We start from the raw sequence: 15,549 nt of genomic DNA, 5'->3' as shown, positions 1-15,549 counted from the left end.
TTTTTTTTTTTTTTGCAGGGAATATCTACGCCGTAATCCGAGTACATTTTCATAAATCCCCGTTAATTCACGTCTTGAAAATAAATCCATCCTTTATCCGCTTGTCCTCACGAGGGTCGCAGGTATGCGGAAGCCTATCCCTGGTATCTTTGGTGTTTGCCAATTTTAATGATTGTCACCCATTCCTGTTCCTCCTTTCACCCCGCCCCCACCCCGCCCAGCTCCCTCCTCGCCATGTCTCAGACCGCCAAGTCCGCCTCCAGCCAGGGAGCCGACGCCAAGGACAACAAGGGAGGCGCGCCCGCCGCCTCCAGCAAGGCCACCAAGACCGGTGAGCCCAGCCTGGGCACCTTCAAAGTGAGTTTGGTTACATCACTTTGATGCCTTCAAGACATCACGGTAACCACAGAGCAATTAGGGATACCACCGCAGAAGTAGATATGACGCCATTTTTCAAATTAACATTTGTGACGTCGATGGGGTCTATTGGAAAGCATCCTTGGGGTGCCACAACGCCAACTAGTGGCCTGGCATGCACATGACGCCATTTTCTCTTCGCACTTTGCTATGAGCCAGTCAGTCAGCATGAGAAAAAATGGGAAATTGTGTTGTTTTTCTGCTCATCGAGTTACCAAGTTCCCATGAACACAGGTGTCCAACTGGTGGCCCAGGGGCCCGATCTCACCCGCCGCATCATTTTATGTGCCCCACCAAAAGCAAATCAAGAATGTCAACTTCCATGATTCTCACTATATGTAATAAATTATAACATTAAGACATTGCAAGTATTTTCGTGTTCTATTATTACAGTAACCCTCGCGCATTTTGTGTTGCAGTTGACACTGTTCGACCAGGAGAACTTCCAGGGCCGCTCGTTGGAGCTTCAGAGCGAGTGCCTGAACGTTTCCGACCGAGGCCTGGAGAGAGTGCGCAGCATCATCGTGGAAAACGGCCCGTAAGATACACACGTCGATTGATGTTGCGCTTTGTTTTTCCTCGCCACTCATTCGTTTTCCTTGGCCTTCCTTCTTGACCTCCCCACCCACCGGCCCCGCTCGTGGCACCCCCACTCCTACCCCCTTCTTCCAGCTTTGTTGCCTTCGAGCAGACCAACCTCCGTGGGGAGATGTTCATCCTGGAAAAGGGAGAGTATCCTCGCTGGGACACCTGGAGCAACTCGTACCGCAGCGATTGCCTCATGTCGCTCAGGCCCATCCACATGGTACGTATGGTCAGCGCCGTCATGGATCGTTCCCAAACATCCAAATGTAAATCCAACTGTAACGATTGGTGAGTCGGGAAATAAATGAGGATTCCGAATGCAGCCACCACGGTACAAATGATGCACTCCTTCCCAACTCCCTGAATCACTGCGATTTGCAAGTTTTTCGAGATACGAGCCATCGTTTGGCTGATTTTTATTTATTACAGTATTTATATATATAATAGCAGTAAAACTACATTGGCACGAAACTGGCATAAAGCTAATACTGATAGTGATGAACATATGCTCACCTAGAACGTTGCTCATGCTAATAATGATGAAAGTACATTCAGTTAGCGTGATGCTCTTGCTCATAGTAATAAAAGTATATTGAGTTGACATGACACTAATACTGACGGTGATGAACGTATGTACGTTCCCTGGATTCTGCTAGTACTAATAGTAATGAAAAGGACATTGACTTAGCGCGATGTTGCATTGATGCTAATGTTGACAGGACAGCTTGGAGCACAAAATCTGCCTGCATGAGCTCTCTGACTTCAAGGGCAACAAGATGGAGATCCAGGAGGACGACGTTCCCACCCTGTGGGCGCATGGCTTCTCCGACCGGGTGGGCAGCGTGAAGGTCCCAGGGGGAGCGTAAGTCCAGTGGCTTAACTTAGCCTAGCCTAGCTTAGCTTCTGTGTGTGTGTGTGTGTGTGTGTGTGCGTGTGTGTGTGTGTGTGTGTGTGTGTGTGTGTGTGTGTGTGTGTGTTATATAAATGTGCGTGTTTTTGTATTGTCTGTGCACATTAAATGGGTTTGTGTATGTTGCTTGTTATGCATGCATCGTCTGTGCGTGTGTGTGTGTGTGTGTGTGTGTGTGCGTGTGTGTGTGCGTGTGTGTGTGTGTGTGTGTGTGTGTGTGTGTGTGCGTGTGCGTGTGTGTGTGTGTGTGTGTGGACAGCATGACTGTGCCCACAAGGGGAACGTGAATGCCCTTTTCTAGAGTGTAGCTTAGCTTCCACCACCAAAGAGATGACGACGAAGCCGCCGGCGCTTCTGCTGAACATGGCAAATATTGCCAGAGCGTGACAAGGCGTCAAATCGCGGTCTCCAGTCACACTGGCTTTGCTCTTGTTTACACACCAATATGTATTTTTGGACTTTTGACATTTTTATCTCTCCTGAAATAATGTTTGCTCTTCCACCAATCGAAAAAAAAGCATGCGCAAAGCTCAACATGCTAATGCTAAGAGTGGTAAACTGAAAGAGGTTTATGCAATTCTAATGCTATTTCTGACACAATGACAGACAATGCTCACAGTGATGTCTCAAATGTACACTGGGTTTGCATGACGCTAATGCCACTTGAAATGCAGGTGCATTGAGTTAACATGATGCTAACTCCAGTAGTGATGGAAATGCATGGGTATGCTAACGCTAATCTAAGTGCACTAAGTTAGTATGAAGCTAATGCTATATGTCATCAAAGTGCACTGGGTTAGCATGATGCATTGAAAGGGCACTTTTAATAGCATGATGCTCATGGTAAATAGTGATCGAAATACATTGGCTCAAGAGCATTTTGCTAATGCTAATAGGAAAATGTTGCATTGGTATGATTTTGAAGTTAAGTTATTGAAAGTACATTGCGTGACCTTATGCCTGATCATGAGTAAAGTACATTGTGTTACCATTGTGCTAAAGCTAATAATGAGAAATGTTTGTTGGATTAGAATATTAGAATAATGCTCACACGAATCGCAATACAATGATACAACAAATTAGACAAATTAGATAGATAGATAGATAGATAGATAGATAGATAGATAGATAGATAGATAGATAGATAGATAGATAGATAGATAGATAGATAGATAGATAGATAGATAGATAGATAGATAGATAGATAGATAGATAGATAGATAGATAGATAGATAGATAGATAAGTGTGTGTGTGTGTGTATGTATGTGTGTGTGTAATATTAGTCCTTGGTGCAACTGAACTATGTTACGGTGCTTGATTTAGACCAAACTAGTGCCATCTTGTGGCATCCATAGGCACTGGTAAGCATTTTTAGCAGCATTGTGAATGAGGGTGCACGAGGAGCAAGAGGACGCCCCCTTGTGGCAGTTGAACGCCTCACTTGCTCGGTCCGCAGGTGGGTGGGCTACCAGTACCCAGGCTACCGGGGATACCAGTACCTGCTGGAGAGTGGCGACTACCGCCACTGCAATGACTTCTCGGCCATCCAGCCTCAGATCCAGTCGGTGCGCCGCATCCGCGATATGCAGTTCCACCAGAGGGGGTCCTTCGATTTAACTTCCGCTGCCGCCGGCAGCAAGTGAAAGGGCCACGCCCGCTCGCGTTTTTATTGACTCCTTCATCCATCGGCGATCATCCAGCTCTCATCTCACCTCGCTGGCTGGCTTTTTATGGTGATAATTAATAAAACATGTTTGGAAAAACAGACAAACGCTCGAGAACGCTCGTTGTTTCAAATATCTCTGACTTTGCACATTTGAACTCTTAAATATTTGCAATGAGAGCTAATTTTACAGCTGACTGCTAATCGTGATGAAAGCACAACATACTTAGCATGCGACGAATGTTATTAATGATTAAAGTAGACTTAGGTTAGCATGATACTAATGCCAATAGCGATGAAAGTACAAAACGGTTCCCCTGATGATAATGCTAATAGTCAAGAAACTGCTCCCTGCACTGAGAAGTGAGCCTGACGCCTCCAGGTGGCCACTTTGCGTCCTCACCAGGGGTGAATCGATAACAGCGTCCTTTGATTGCAGCGCTTCGGGCGCCCTCTAGCGGTCAAGTCACCAAATCCTTTATACGAGGCTTGTTGCCATGGACACGACCAACAGCCCAATGTCAGTGGCGAGCAACGAGTTTTTTTTTTTCCTCGAGGTCACGTAGCACATTGAGATGTCAATTATGTGACCACGTGACTTGAGCACTCTACCAAGGGGGGTGGGAGGGAGGGGGGACGCTCTCCCGTGGTATCCGCAAGGTCAAGATTTCCCAGCAGGCCTCTTGGCAAAGTCTAATCACCAAACCTCGATGACACCTTTCCTTGACTTTGTTGGAGGTCAAGGAGAGATGAAAAGTTGTTACTTCTCCAGGACACGAAAGGACAGCGTATAACTCCCCTTTTTGAGAACTGATGTCAGACTACTAGGTGAATAATAAAGTGCCGTAAGTAACTTTCATTGAATTCACAGATTTGATCCATGTCAAGTGTTTCTAGAACGAGTTAAAAACAAACAAATATTCACTGAGGTTTTTGTGAAGGAGCCATCTACCAAATTCTCAACTCGGGTCTTTCGAAAGAGAGGGACCAGCAAACAGAAAATGCTGGATCCCCTCTGAGCCCTTCGCTTAGTCCTGGGTACCTCTAATAGCATCTGGTCCGCAGACCTACACACTGAGTTAGGCAGGCTTATCAAGTGGCAACATAAGATGGCCGCCTTCTCCCGACAGCGAATAAGCGACACTGTTAGTCAATTCAAATAGCAGTCCGTGGATCGGAAAGGAAAGGTGGTATACGTACACTAAAGCTAGCATGATGCTAACGAAAATAGTGGTGAGAATAAAGCACCCAAGGGGAGACAAACATTTCATACATTTCCCATTTTATTTGTACGTCATCACACGGGAGAATGAAACAATTGATTTCCTGCGGGAAGAAGAGTGAACGGAACGTTTGCGAATATGTAAACCGAGTGGAAAGAGGAAGTGAGATGAGGTGAGCCGGCGAGGTTCTGGGCCGTCCGTCCTAGTGAGGAAGCTCGTGGGGGACTAGTTTGTAGTGGGCGCCACACGAAGGGCAGCGCTGGGCCTCGCCCTGGTGGAGCCAGAACCAAACCACGGCCGTGTTGTCCTCCTCACCTGCGCACACACTTGCCTTGGTTAGCCGCGCTTGCTTGCCACTGCCATTATTAGCTTTGGCTTGAGAGAAATTCAAGCGGCAATTACAATCAGCATCAAATATTTGCAGATTCTCCCGATTTGAGATTTTTTCGGTTGCTATTTGCGCTATTTTCTGACCCATCTTGTGCTTATTCACACTATGTTTCCCCATGGAAAGTATGAGCATCAGTCTTGTAAATGTGGCAAAGCGAGCAAACAGCTGATCGACATTGCTATTATGTAGTTGTGACTTACACACGCATCCCACAATCCTCTTGTTAGTGATGGAGGGCACCAGGTGAGGGTCCACTTTGGAACCGGCGTACTCTTTGGGCCTCATCATGCTGTACGGGTCCTGTAGCACACGACACACCACACGTTTATTTTACACAGCCGCCAAGTCCCAAAAAAGTTCAATGGGGCCCGAAGATATATGATCGTTCAATCATAACAATCATCATCGTAACATTCTTACCGTGCCCTCCTTCATGGCTTTCATGATGATCTTCTCCAGGCCAGTGGCTTGCTCCTCATCGGTGGGGATTCCTGAAGCCACACACGATTCACTTCATGTGATTTAACGTGCTTGTTCTTGTGTGTTTCTGCGTTTAGTGGGCGTTCCAATGACAACGATGTTTTGACAAAGAAAGTTATGAAGGTTTGAAACTCGGATTGAACAAAAAAGGTCACCGCTTCAAAGCTCGACCGCGCCTCGACTTTGCATGAAGACGTCGCATTTTGTGAGTCCCAACTTCCTTGGCATTATTTATAATGAGGAAAACAAGATTTCAATGACGGCCCATCCAACTATTGCCTTTACAAGGTCCGTCTGATAAAGCTAGTTTTTTTCAGATTAGCTGACATTTGACACACAATGTCATTGATGAGCAAAATGAAGCCGTGCAAATAAATGCGTTACTTAAAAGGAAATGCAATCGCCCTTAAAGTCCTTTCCCTACAGTTGGACCCGGTGAATTTCTGGTTTGAAAGGCTCCGTCTCTTTCCAGCTGAGGCGAATACTAGCGAAGTCGCTACGTCCTTGTCGCGGACAAAGCTCCCTTTCGGCTTGTCTCAGCTTCCGCGGCTATTCGCTCACCTCCGGCAGCCATTCCACGGCTCAGCGCGGGGACCAGGGCGGCCTGGCGGTGGCCCACCGCCCGCCAGGAAAAGGGTGAAGCTCTCACCGACCAACGCACGAGTAACCTTGCGGCCGACATTTTGATTCTGCTTGCTTGGAGGGGACGGGCGTAGAAGAAGAATGACACGAAGAACGAGAGGGACACGAAGAAGAAAAGTGAAGATTTAAAAAAATATATATTTTTTAATGTGTCCGAGGGAATATAAATAATAATATTTCAATTGGTTAATTGATGCGTAGCAGTAGGTTTTGTGTAATTTCATTGGCTTTGCGGAGTAAACGTAATAATTAATTTATCGCCCCACCATTTAGTTTTTTTTAATCGTGTGTTTTTTAGTACGACCCTGTTATGTAGCCTGTGTGCGTCTTTGGCTTGTACCGTCGGCGGTGTATCTGAATCAAGCAAAAAAAAAAAAAGCAAAACCAAGGAAGAAGTTGAATTTCTCCCCATGCACACTCCAGTTCGCTAGGTGGCAGTGTAACTCAACACGGGTGTAGGGCAACTCTTTCTCCCGTCTTTTGAAATGCTTCCTCTCTGGAATTGTAACAAAGCGAAGAGCGATTGAAAGCTTTCAATTTTAGACCGAGGCGAAGGTGGCTGCGCGTTGTGTGTCTTAGTTTTGGAATTGGTTGGCCGATACACCGAGCGCCAGTCGAGCGGAAGCGGAAGTCGCGAAGCAGACGAAGGCGGACGTTTGCCCCAGCGTCAAAATGGCGAACAGGACAGTGAAAGACGCCAACAGCATCCACGGGACGAACCCGCAGTACTTGGTGGAGAAGATCATCCGAACTCGCATTTACGAGTGCAAGTACTGGAAGGAGGAATGCTTCGGGCTAACCGCCGAGCTGGTGGTCGACAAGGCCATGGAGCTCAAGTACGTTGGCGGCGTGTTCGGGGGCAACATCAAGCCCACGCCGTTCTTGTGCCTCGCGCTCAAGCTGTTGCAGATTCAGCCCGAGAAGGACATCATCGTTGAGTTCATCAAGAACGAGGACTTCAAGTACGTGCGATTGCTCGGCGCCATGTACATGCGCCTCACCGGCACCGCGGTCGACTGCTACAAGTACCTGGAGCCGCTCTACAACGATTACAGGTATTTACTTGCATTAACGTTTTGCTCTTCTGCTCCGCATTGTTTGGCCGTCAGCGCTTGGTTTGCATTTGCACGCCAATTCGGATCTTTCCAAATGCAAAATAGTAACTTGCCACTTTCCAACATACTGTACTATACCCTGTGCCGAGTGCACAGGGTATAGTACACGCACAGGCATACGAGGCACAGTGTTACGTTAATCAAGAAACGCATGCGCAGAAAACACGCAGCAGATGCACAAAACGTGCAAATGAATATCACCTTCCAAGAAAAAGCCATTTTGACTGAAAAAGCCCTCACAGTTGCCCAGGGCTCAGGTACCAATAACGTGGTCATCACTTGAGGAAATGGTGACGTCATTTTCAAGTAAAAATATTCGTCCCCCTGAGATGGATCAAAATGGCTGGATTTTGCTGCTTGCTTCATATTCCACAAAGGCAATATTCATCAGAATGTCATATTTGGACTAGTGTGTGCGCATAGAGTGCATTGTTGTCTTGACAATATTTTGACTTGACTTGCCATTTCAATGTGTTCTTTTACGACATGAAAATGTGCATGCAAAATGCTAACTGTTGTATAATGGCCATGTGAGTTGCCCGGGATCACCCTTTTCACTCGTCTATGTCTCTCGAAATCCAAAACGACCACAGGAAAATCAAGACCCAGAACCGTAATGGCGAGTTTGAGTTGATGCATGTGGACGAGTTCATCCACGAGCTGCTAAAAACTTTAATTGACTTTACAGTTGTGGGCACACCAGAATTTTTTTGGAGAACCACACCCATTCACACGGATATTATACGCGCCCCGAAAGCTGCCCTTTCATGTTGCATGATGTTTTTTGAAAAGGAAGACAGCGCTTGCCAAAATTCTACTTTAGGTTTAATAACATCATGAAATAGAATGGAAGGCTTAAAACAGATTGTGCATGATGACTTAATTGTGCCTGATTTGACCACTGGGGGCAGTATAACCCAGTTTTGAAGACAAGACTTTCACAACTACTCGATAAACTGCAGTAATGTTACTCATTCTTTGGAGAAGATAAAGAAAATACGCCTGTGATTGTTGTTATGTTGTCCTTCTACATGTCCTGCTGCATCATTTGCATAAAGACTTTTACTCTAACTACCTCAACATTGATGATAGTTTTGTTAGCTCATCTAGGTGGTTTGCCTTTCGGCAAGCAGAAGGCAAAATTTGACCGCTAGGGTGAAATCTGTTCGTGTGTGTGTGTGTGTGTGTGTGTGTGTGTGTGTGTGTGTGTATATGTGTGTGCGTGCGCGTGATTTAAAGCAGCATTTGAAATTGTAGTTTCCGTTCCAGAACCTGCAGGAGAACGAGACTCCATCCGCGGGGATGAGGCAGGCCACGTCAGCGCAGGGTGCCAGCGTGAGAGCTAACCCTTGACGGCGCGTGAGTGTTGTCGATGAACGATGACGCTTGGCTAACGGAGGCGCTTGTGTGGCAGGAGGCCAAGGCGTTGATCTCGCAGCGCTCCTTCAACCCTCGCGACGTCTTCAAGCAGAAGGAGACCGCTTTTGACCACAGCTACGGAGGCTCCGCCCACACAGCGGGTAAGAACACCCGATGTGGTGTGTCTCCCATACTTTTCTAATCATCTGAATAAAAGCCACATGTTTACTTCTTATTTTGCTTTAATTACTTATTTTTTTGGTTGCAGTTATGTAGTTGTAGTTATAGCTGCTTGCAGTTACAGATGTTTAATAAAAGGCCCTGTTATAGAAGTTGGTTACAGCTCTTTAGTTACAATTATTGGTTTTTGGTAGCTCATTACCCTTAATCACTGATCAAGTTACTTACTTACTGTTACTAGGTGAGCATAGTTAGTTAGAGTCCTTTACTGCCTATGTCTATGTACCTGTATTTGTGCCTACATTTGTGTTGGTCCCTTAGGGAAGCTCCGAAGCCCCTTTTTGTCCCAGCAAGGCTTTGACAGCCCTCAGCCTCTCCCTGGCTACCAAGCCGTTCAACCCTTGGCGCCCGCGTCTATCTTGACACCTGAGGAGACTTCGCCTACCCGGAGTCCCTACCAGCCCTCTGACCTTGCCGCCAGTGGCCAAACTTCTGTCCCGGTCTCTTGGACTACATCCTCCTCGCCTCGTCCCGACACAACCTCGATTGACGACTTCCTTTCACGGCCGGCGGTGGCCGCTGCCTCCTTGCCCGTGATGCCTGCCGGAGTGGCTGTGCCCACCCAGGCTGCAGGTGCGTCTTTTTCTGTGAATGAGTAAAGAGCTTCATGTGTTGAGAGGGACATGAAAGGACAGGACAGCGGTAGGAAAGGAGACAGGACAAGCAGGGGTTCCGGTCAGGATAGGGTGGGACTGAAAAAGTCTTTTATCTCGGGCAGTGCTACACCCTGTCAGGAAAGGACAAAAAAATCAGCAAATACGACTCGACAGGACCAGGATAGTAAACCAGGCAGTGCGAGCTATGGGATGTGATAGGACAGAATGGGACAAGAGAACAAGGATGGTACAGGACAGAACAGAACTGGGACAGTGAAGGGGCGGACTAGAATGGGACAAGGACTAGAGAAGTGTTTTGAGACACCGAGTGCTACATCCTGTAAGAAAGGGTCGCTCAAAGTAGTAAATAAGACAAGACAGGACTGGGACAGTGAACCAGACAGTGTCGTCGTAGGACAGGACAGGACAGGAGCATTGGGGCAGTGAGCCAGTCTGCAGGTTTGTCACCAAATTCTAGCATATAGCTAACGAGCTAAGCCAAGCCGGAAGTAACTTGCGTCTCTGTGGTATGCACAGCGGAGGATGACGACTGGTCGGATGAATTTGACGATGACCTGTACGAGGCGGTACCAGGCTTGGCGCCGAGCGGCCAGCGGATGAAATCGCTCGCAGACGCCATGTTTCCTACAGATCTGCAAGAAAAAGAGTACACGGTGCCTGCGCCCATGGGCGGAGCTGTCCTTTTTGAGGACGCCGGCCAGGACACTAACACGGTCAGTCGGGCGGGATGCAAACGCACAAGTTTCTACTGGAAAGAAGTGGAAATGAGGCATTTGTGGCTGTCGTGTCGCTCATCTTTTCACGCTACGCTAATGACATTTGATAACGTTTCAGGGCCAAGAAACACGGTCAGTCGGGCGGGATGCAAACGCACAAGTCTCTACTGGAAAGAAGTGGAAATGAGGCATTTGCGGCTGTCGTGTCACTCATCTTTTCACGCTAATGACATTTGATAACGTTTCAGGGCCAAGGCGACAATGCCACCGCCAACGCAGAACAAAACATCTGCGCCAAAGCCGTATATGACTACCAGGCCGGTACGTGTATATATATACTCTCTCTCACACACACAGGCGCACACGCACGGAAGCTCCTCCCATAAAGCGCAGTTTTCCCTCTGCAGCCGACGACACGGAGATCACCTTCGATCCTGATGACATCATCACGGGCATCGAGATGGTGGACGAAGGCTGGTGGCGAGGTTATGGCCCTGACGGCCATTACGGCATGTTTCCTGCCAATTACGTTGAACTCATGTAACTCCGTTTTGTGTTTGGCGTGCTGACGGGAGACGCGTCACGTGATTCCAAATAAAAGGATTGTGGTACATGTTGGTTGGGTCTGTGGCGTGTTGCTCAGAAGCACGAATAAAGTACAAATATCTCTTGAGTTGTGTGTGTACTTTGCTTGAGTAGTTCTTTTTTTTTTTTTTTTTACCATCTCTGACTTTCACTTCATTCACATTTTCTACTGCTTATGCCACTGGCCTCAACTGGCCTGGGTTTTAGTAACTGTGAGAAAATGTAACATTATAAAGGCCAGAGCAAATAAGAGCTAGAATTCACGCTGCCCACTGGAGAGATGTCACAATATTAGTTAGAAGCCATAAAGGTCTTGAGGCTTTTCAAAAAAAAAAAAAAAAATCAGGTGATGATAATTGTTGTCACCATGAGGGGGAACTATACAGTCTGTCATACAACAAATCAAAATATTGTCATGCTGATGTCTTCAGACTGATGATATGCAGATCGATCGATCCATAGATAGATACTTTATTGTTGTGCGATACAAAATCCGAAATTTGCTTTGCATTAAAGCAGCTGATCTCGGGGAATCCGAAATCTGCTTCACATTACAACATCTGATCCCGGGTCAGTAAGCACAGGGCCTCACCACCCGCTTTGTCGGGCCTTACACCCCCACACCCCCCACCCCTCCACTTCCCTGGGACGTGCCTTTGTCACGCGCGTGCGTGCACGCTCGTTTGGAACACGGCCTACGGGCGCGCGCTGATCCCTGGGACACCGTGAGAGGTTCACACGGCGCCAACAATGTAGGAAAGTTGCCTTACTCTTCCATAGGAGCAACTTTAAGCGAATGCCGAGGGGCGGAAACTTTTCACTAGTTACCTCGATAAGCCAATTTAATTTTTTACGCATTGTACGTTTCATATTTGATGAGTTTACGTGTGCAACTTGTGGCACACCGAGCGACGTCAGGCCGTCAATGAACGCCGCAGGCAGACAGACGGGCAGGAAGCTAAAGGCTAACAGCTAAGCGCTAGCTAGCTGCCGCTGGCAAGTGTTTCCAACGCGCTTTTTTTGCGCCCGTTTGCCGAAAAAGTGGAGCACCGCATGTGGTCGCCGTCGCTCAAGGAAGCGGCTAGTCGACTTCACGGGGCGGGCGGCCGGTGGCGACGCGTTCTTGCAAAAAGTGTGTTCCGTCTGAGGCTAATACACTCGCTAGCATGCCTCAGCTGAGCGACGACGGAGACTTGGGCGCCAACGACGAGTTGATCCCGTTCAAGGATGAGGGCGAAAACGACGACAAGACGACCACAGCGGCCGCCGCCGCCGCCGAGCGGGACCTCGACGACGTCAAGTCGTCGCTAGTCAACGAATCCGAGACAAATAACAGCCCGTCGGATTCAGAGGTGAGCGAGCCGCTGGCCTGCCAACTTTTTTTTGCACTGCTTTTCTATCTTCTCTCAGTCTCGTGTGTCCGGGCAGGCGGCAGACAGACGAGCCAGACGTCAGTCAGACTCTGCCGACCGGGCTGGAAGCAGCCAGCTGCTTGGGGAAGGTATCGCTCCAGTCATTGAACGCATCGTGGTGTTTGTTGTTGTTGTTTCTGTTGTTGTTGTTGAACCTGGACAAGGTCCCTGACGCACCCCAGAGGACACCCCATTGTGTAAACAAACATTGGACGGAATAGAAGTGTAGCGATTCATCGAGCATCCATTTTCAACTCCCTGTAGATTTACAACAATTAACTTATTCTTCAACAATTATTTGGTCATCAAAGAGGCGCTTCATTGCACGTTAATACAATTCTTACATATCAACAGGTTGCACCAAAAACTATGAGTTGTAGCCAAATGTAGTCGGTGGTGTGCCGTCACAAGTGAACGGATATGTTGAAGCATTTAATTGGCCAATTCGGTTGATGTTGTTGTTGATTAGATCTGCGATTTAAGACTTTAGTAATGGCCAATCACAAAATATGTGTTAGATGTTAAATATAGGTGATTGGATCGGTGGATAGTCTTGTTTGTTCTGTGTTCCGATATGTTAATAATGTATTTCACATAATGTGCTCTGAAAACAAAACAAGAGTTAAAAATAACATTTCATCATTGGCAAAATAAAAACGAGTGTTTTTAATAAGACAATAAACCTTCTCTAAAAACTCAAGAAAACTAAGAGGGTTGGAAAAAAAAATCAAACAAAGTTTAATGACAACTTCCAAACTGTTATGACCCGGTGATGATATGTGTTTCTTTCACGTGTTGTCACGCGGCAGCGCTGAGGAGGCAGGCCGGGGGTAGGGGTCTCTTCCAGCACCCGGCCTACGTGGGCTACCCCTTCTTCATGATTCCCGACCTGTGCGGCTCGTATCTAACTGGTGGAGGGCTGGCGGCGGGCGCCCATGCGGTAAGTCGGTCGGCACAGGACCACCACAGCCTGAGTGATTTTAATTGCTATTTTTCATCTGAGACAATTGTTCTACATTTCAATGTATATGGTCAATATCCTGGAGAAGGGGAAGATAATTGCACTTCAAAAAGATCTACTTTGATGATTGTTGCTCTAACATCACTATGTTGAGTGGCATAGAAAGAGAAATAAACAAAGCGCACTCACTTATCGGGATCCTTCCTGGTAAAATGTGTTAGGGTTAGAGGTCTGGCTGGCGCTCTGGTGTGCGGGGTTACATGTGTTTGTGTCTGTTTTCTGTTTCTATGTGTGTGTGTGTGTGTGTGTGTGTGTGTGTGTGTGTGTGTGTGTGTGTGTGTGTGTGTGTGTGTGTGTCTTCCTGTTTCTACTGGTGTGTGGATGAACGTACATGCATAGTATCTGCCGTGGCAGTGGCCCTTTCTGGATGTCCCCGGAAGAGCAGCCAGGAGAGACTCAGCCACGCCGGCTCACCTGGTAAGAGACACGGCAATGTCTACAAGTCACATGACACCATGGCAGCCAATAAGGTGACTCGCCGTGCGTGTGTGTGCCTCCAGTCTAGCGGTGTGCCCGCCCACATGGCTCATCTTCACCCGCTGCTGTCCTACCGGCCCGAGGCCTTCTCGCCGCCGCCGAGGGCATTGGCCAGCTTCTCGCCCGAAGCAGGTGAGACACGCCAGCAAGCCCGCCGGCCTGCCCGCACACTAACACGCCCATGTGTTCTCAAGCAGGCTCGTCCCGGCTGCCCCACGTTGCACGCTATCCCGTTTCGCCCGCCGACGTGGCTCAGATGGCGCACGCCTTTGATTGGCTGTGAGTACAAACTTTATGTGTGTTGTCCAAGCCGGGGTCTGGCAGGCGGCGCTGGGCCTGGTTAATTAATAGATATTGAATTGTAAGTGTTGATCCTCACGAGAATTTATTTTTTTTTCCCACTCTTGTTTCTACTTTATTGAGAGGTTTTCTAATTTGGTTGTTGTGTCATGTCGTGACATCATTGTGTACTTATTGTGTTATATTCTGATTTGGAGCAGCTCATCCCCTGGCCTGGTGAGCGCCTCACCCTCGCCTGTGCCCTCTCCCAGCTCCTTCTTGGCGGTCGCCATCAAGCAGGAACCCGAAGAGGCCCGAGAGCACAGCCCGCTGAGGTACCACAGACAGCAAATCTGTTTTGTTTTTTTTTGCCACATCCAATATGGCGGCCACACTCTCATGGCAGGTGGGCTACAAGTCAATCAAATGCCTTTGCTGTCTCCTCCACCGCCAGGAAGCCAGTGATGACAGCGCAAGATGTTAGTGGCAGCAGCGATCAGAAGGCCAAAGGTCACATCAAGAAACCGCTCAATGCCTTCATGTTGTTTATGAGGGATGAAAGGCCCAAAGTGGTTGCACAGTGCCAAGTCAAGGAGAGCGCCACCATCAACCAGATACTGGGACAGCGGGTCATGCACAGGGTATAGTACACGCACAGGCATACGAGGCACAGTGTTACGTTAATCAAGAAACGCATGCGCAGAAAACACGCAGCAGATGCACAAAACGTGCAAATGAATATCACCTTCCAAGAAAAAGCCATTTTGACTGAAAAAGCCCTCACAGTTGCCCAGGGCTCAGGTACCAATAACGTGGTCATCACTTGAGGAAATGGTGACGTCATTTTCAAGTAAAAATATTCGTCCCCCTGAGATGGATCAAAATGGCTGGATTTTGCTGCTTGCTTCATATTCCACAAAGGCAATATTCATCAGAATGTCATATTTGGACTAGTGTGTGCGCATAGAGTGCATTGTTGTCTTGACAATATTTTGACTTGACTTGCCATTTCAATGTGTTCTTTTACGACATGAAAATGTGCATGCAAAATGCTAACTGTTGTATAATGGCCATGTGAGTTGCCCGGGATCACCCTTTTCACTCGTCTATGTCTCTCGAAATCCAAAACGACCACAGGAAAATCAAGACCCAGAACCGTAATGGCGAGTTTGAGTTGATGCATGTGGACGAGTTCATCCACGAGCTGCTGCACTCGGAGAGAATATGTGACATCATCCTGCCACGGCTGCAGAAGCGTCAAGTCCTAGAGGAGGCCGAGATGCTGGAGCCACGCATCAGCGCTTTGGAGGAAGACCTGGATGAGGACCTGGACGAGGCGGAGAGCAGCAGCGACGAGGACGACGGCGGCGGCGGCGGTGAGCGGCTCGACGGGTTGCCCGGACCCGAGCCACACAG

At 47.9% G+C, this 15,549-nt stretch overlaps 5 protein-coding genes across 9 annotated transcripts in view; 4 read left to right on the top strand and 1 right to left on the bottom strand.

Moving 5' to 3' along the window:
• The first annotated feature begins 30 nt into the window (after positions 1-30).
• On the top strand, positions 31-3,691 carry crybb1 (crystallin, beta B1). The gene is made up of 6 exons (XM_019890197.1): positions 31-122; positions 222-357; positions 837-955; positions 1,090-1,222; positions 1,722-1,864; positions 3,370-3,691. Exons 2-6 carry the CDS (start codon positions 235-237, stop codon positions 3,554-3,556), a joined length of 705 nt encoding a protein of 234 aa, XP_019745756.1. The 5' UTR covers positions 31-122; positions 222-234; the 3' UTR covers positions 3,557-3,691.
• A 1,150-nt stretch (positions 3,692-4,841) lies between these two features.
• On the bottom strand, positions 4,842-6,481 carry cox5ba (cytochrome c oxidase subunit 5Ba; the record flags this gene model as incomplete). The annotated part of the gene is made up of 4 exons (XM_019890158.1): positions 4,842-5,114; positions 5,391-5,490; positions 5,611-5,681; positions 6,232-6,481. Coding segments are annotated over 4 exons (534 nt in total), but the record flags the coding sequence as incomplete, so codon positions are not given.
• Positions 6,482-6,631: 150 nt separating this feature from the next.
• LOC109527847 (pre-mRNA-splicing factor 38A-like) lies at positions 6,632-8,205 on the top strand. Its single transcript, XM_019889967.1, has 3 exons — positions 6,632-7,367; positions 8,021-8,117; positions 8,185-8,205. Exons 1-3 carry the CDS (start codon positions 6,985-6,987, stop codon positions 8,203-8,205), a joined length of 501 nt encoding a protein of 166 aa, XP_019745526.1. The 5' UTR covers positions 6,632-6,984.
• Positions 8,206-8,660: 455 nt separating this feature from the next.
• Positions 8,661-11,032, top strand: LOC109527937 (drebrin-like protein A). The gene is made up of 6 exons (XM_019890155.1): positions 8,661-8,762; positions 8,842-8,947; positions 9,288-9,599; positions 10,160-10,356; positions 10,608-10,680; positions 10,767-11,032. The coding sequence occupies exons 1-6, from the start codon at positions 8,730-8,732 to the stop codon at positions 10,901-10,903; spliced, it is 858 nt and encodes a 285-aa protein (XP_019745714.1). The 5' UTR covers positions 8,661-8,729; the 3' UTR covers positions 10,904-11,032.
• A 531-nt stretch (positions 11,033-11,563) lies between these two features.
• Positions 11,564-15,549, top strand: part of LOC109527933 (transcription factor 7-like 1-B) — a 14,903-nt gene continuing 10,917 nt past the window's right edge. Inside the window, exons 1-8 of one of the 5 annotated variants that reach the window (XM_019890144.1) lie at positions 11,564-12,296; positions 12,355-12,445; positions 13,166-13,296; positions 13,717-13,794; positions 13,878-13,986; positions 14,052-14,133; positions 14,352-14,468; positions 14,588-14,762. In XM_019890144.1, the coding sequence (XP_019745703.1) occupies positions 12,111-12,296; positions 12,355-12,445; positions 13,166-13,296; positions 13,717-13,794; positions 13,878-13,986; positions 14,052-14,133; positions 14,352-14,468; positions 14,588-14,762 (969 nt within the window). In that variant the 5' untranslated portion in view covers positions 11,564-12,110. Of the gene's footprint in view, positions 12,297-12,354; positions 12,446-13,165; positions 13,297-13,716; positions 13,795-13,877; positions 13,987-14,048; positions 14,134-14,351; positions 14,469-14,587; positions 14,763-15,549 lie in introns of all 5 variants that reach the window. The other 4 variants (XM_019890145.1, XM_019890142.1, XM_019890146.1 and 1 more) reach the window with 4 other exon arrangements.

This window comes from Hippocampus comes, unplaced genomic scaffold, assembly GCF_001891065.2.
Source record: "Hippocampus comes isolate QL1 unplaced genomic scaffold, H_comes_QL1_v1.1 scaffold185, whole genome shotgun sequence".
In the NCBI taxonomy this organism is placed as follows: Eukaryota; Metazoa; Chordata; class Actinopteri; order Syngnathiformes; family Syngnathidae; genus Hippocampus; species Hippocampus comes.
This window is presented reverse-complemented; position numbering and strand designations above follow the sequence as displayed.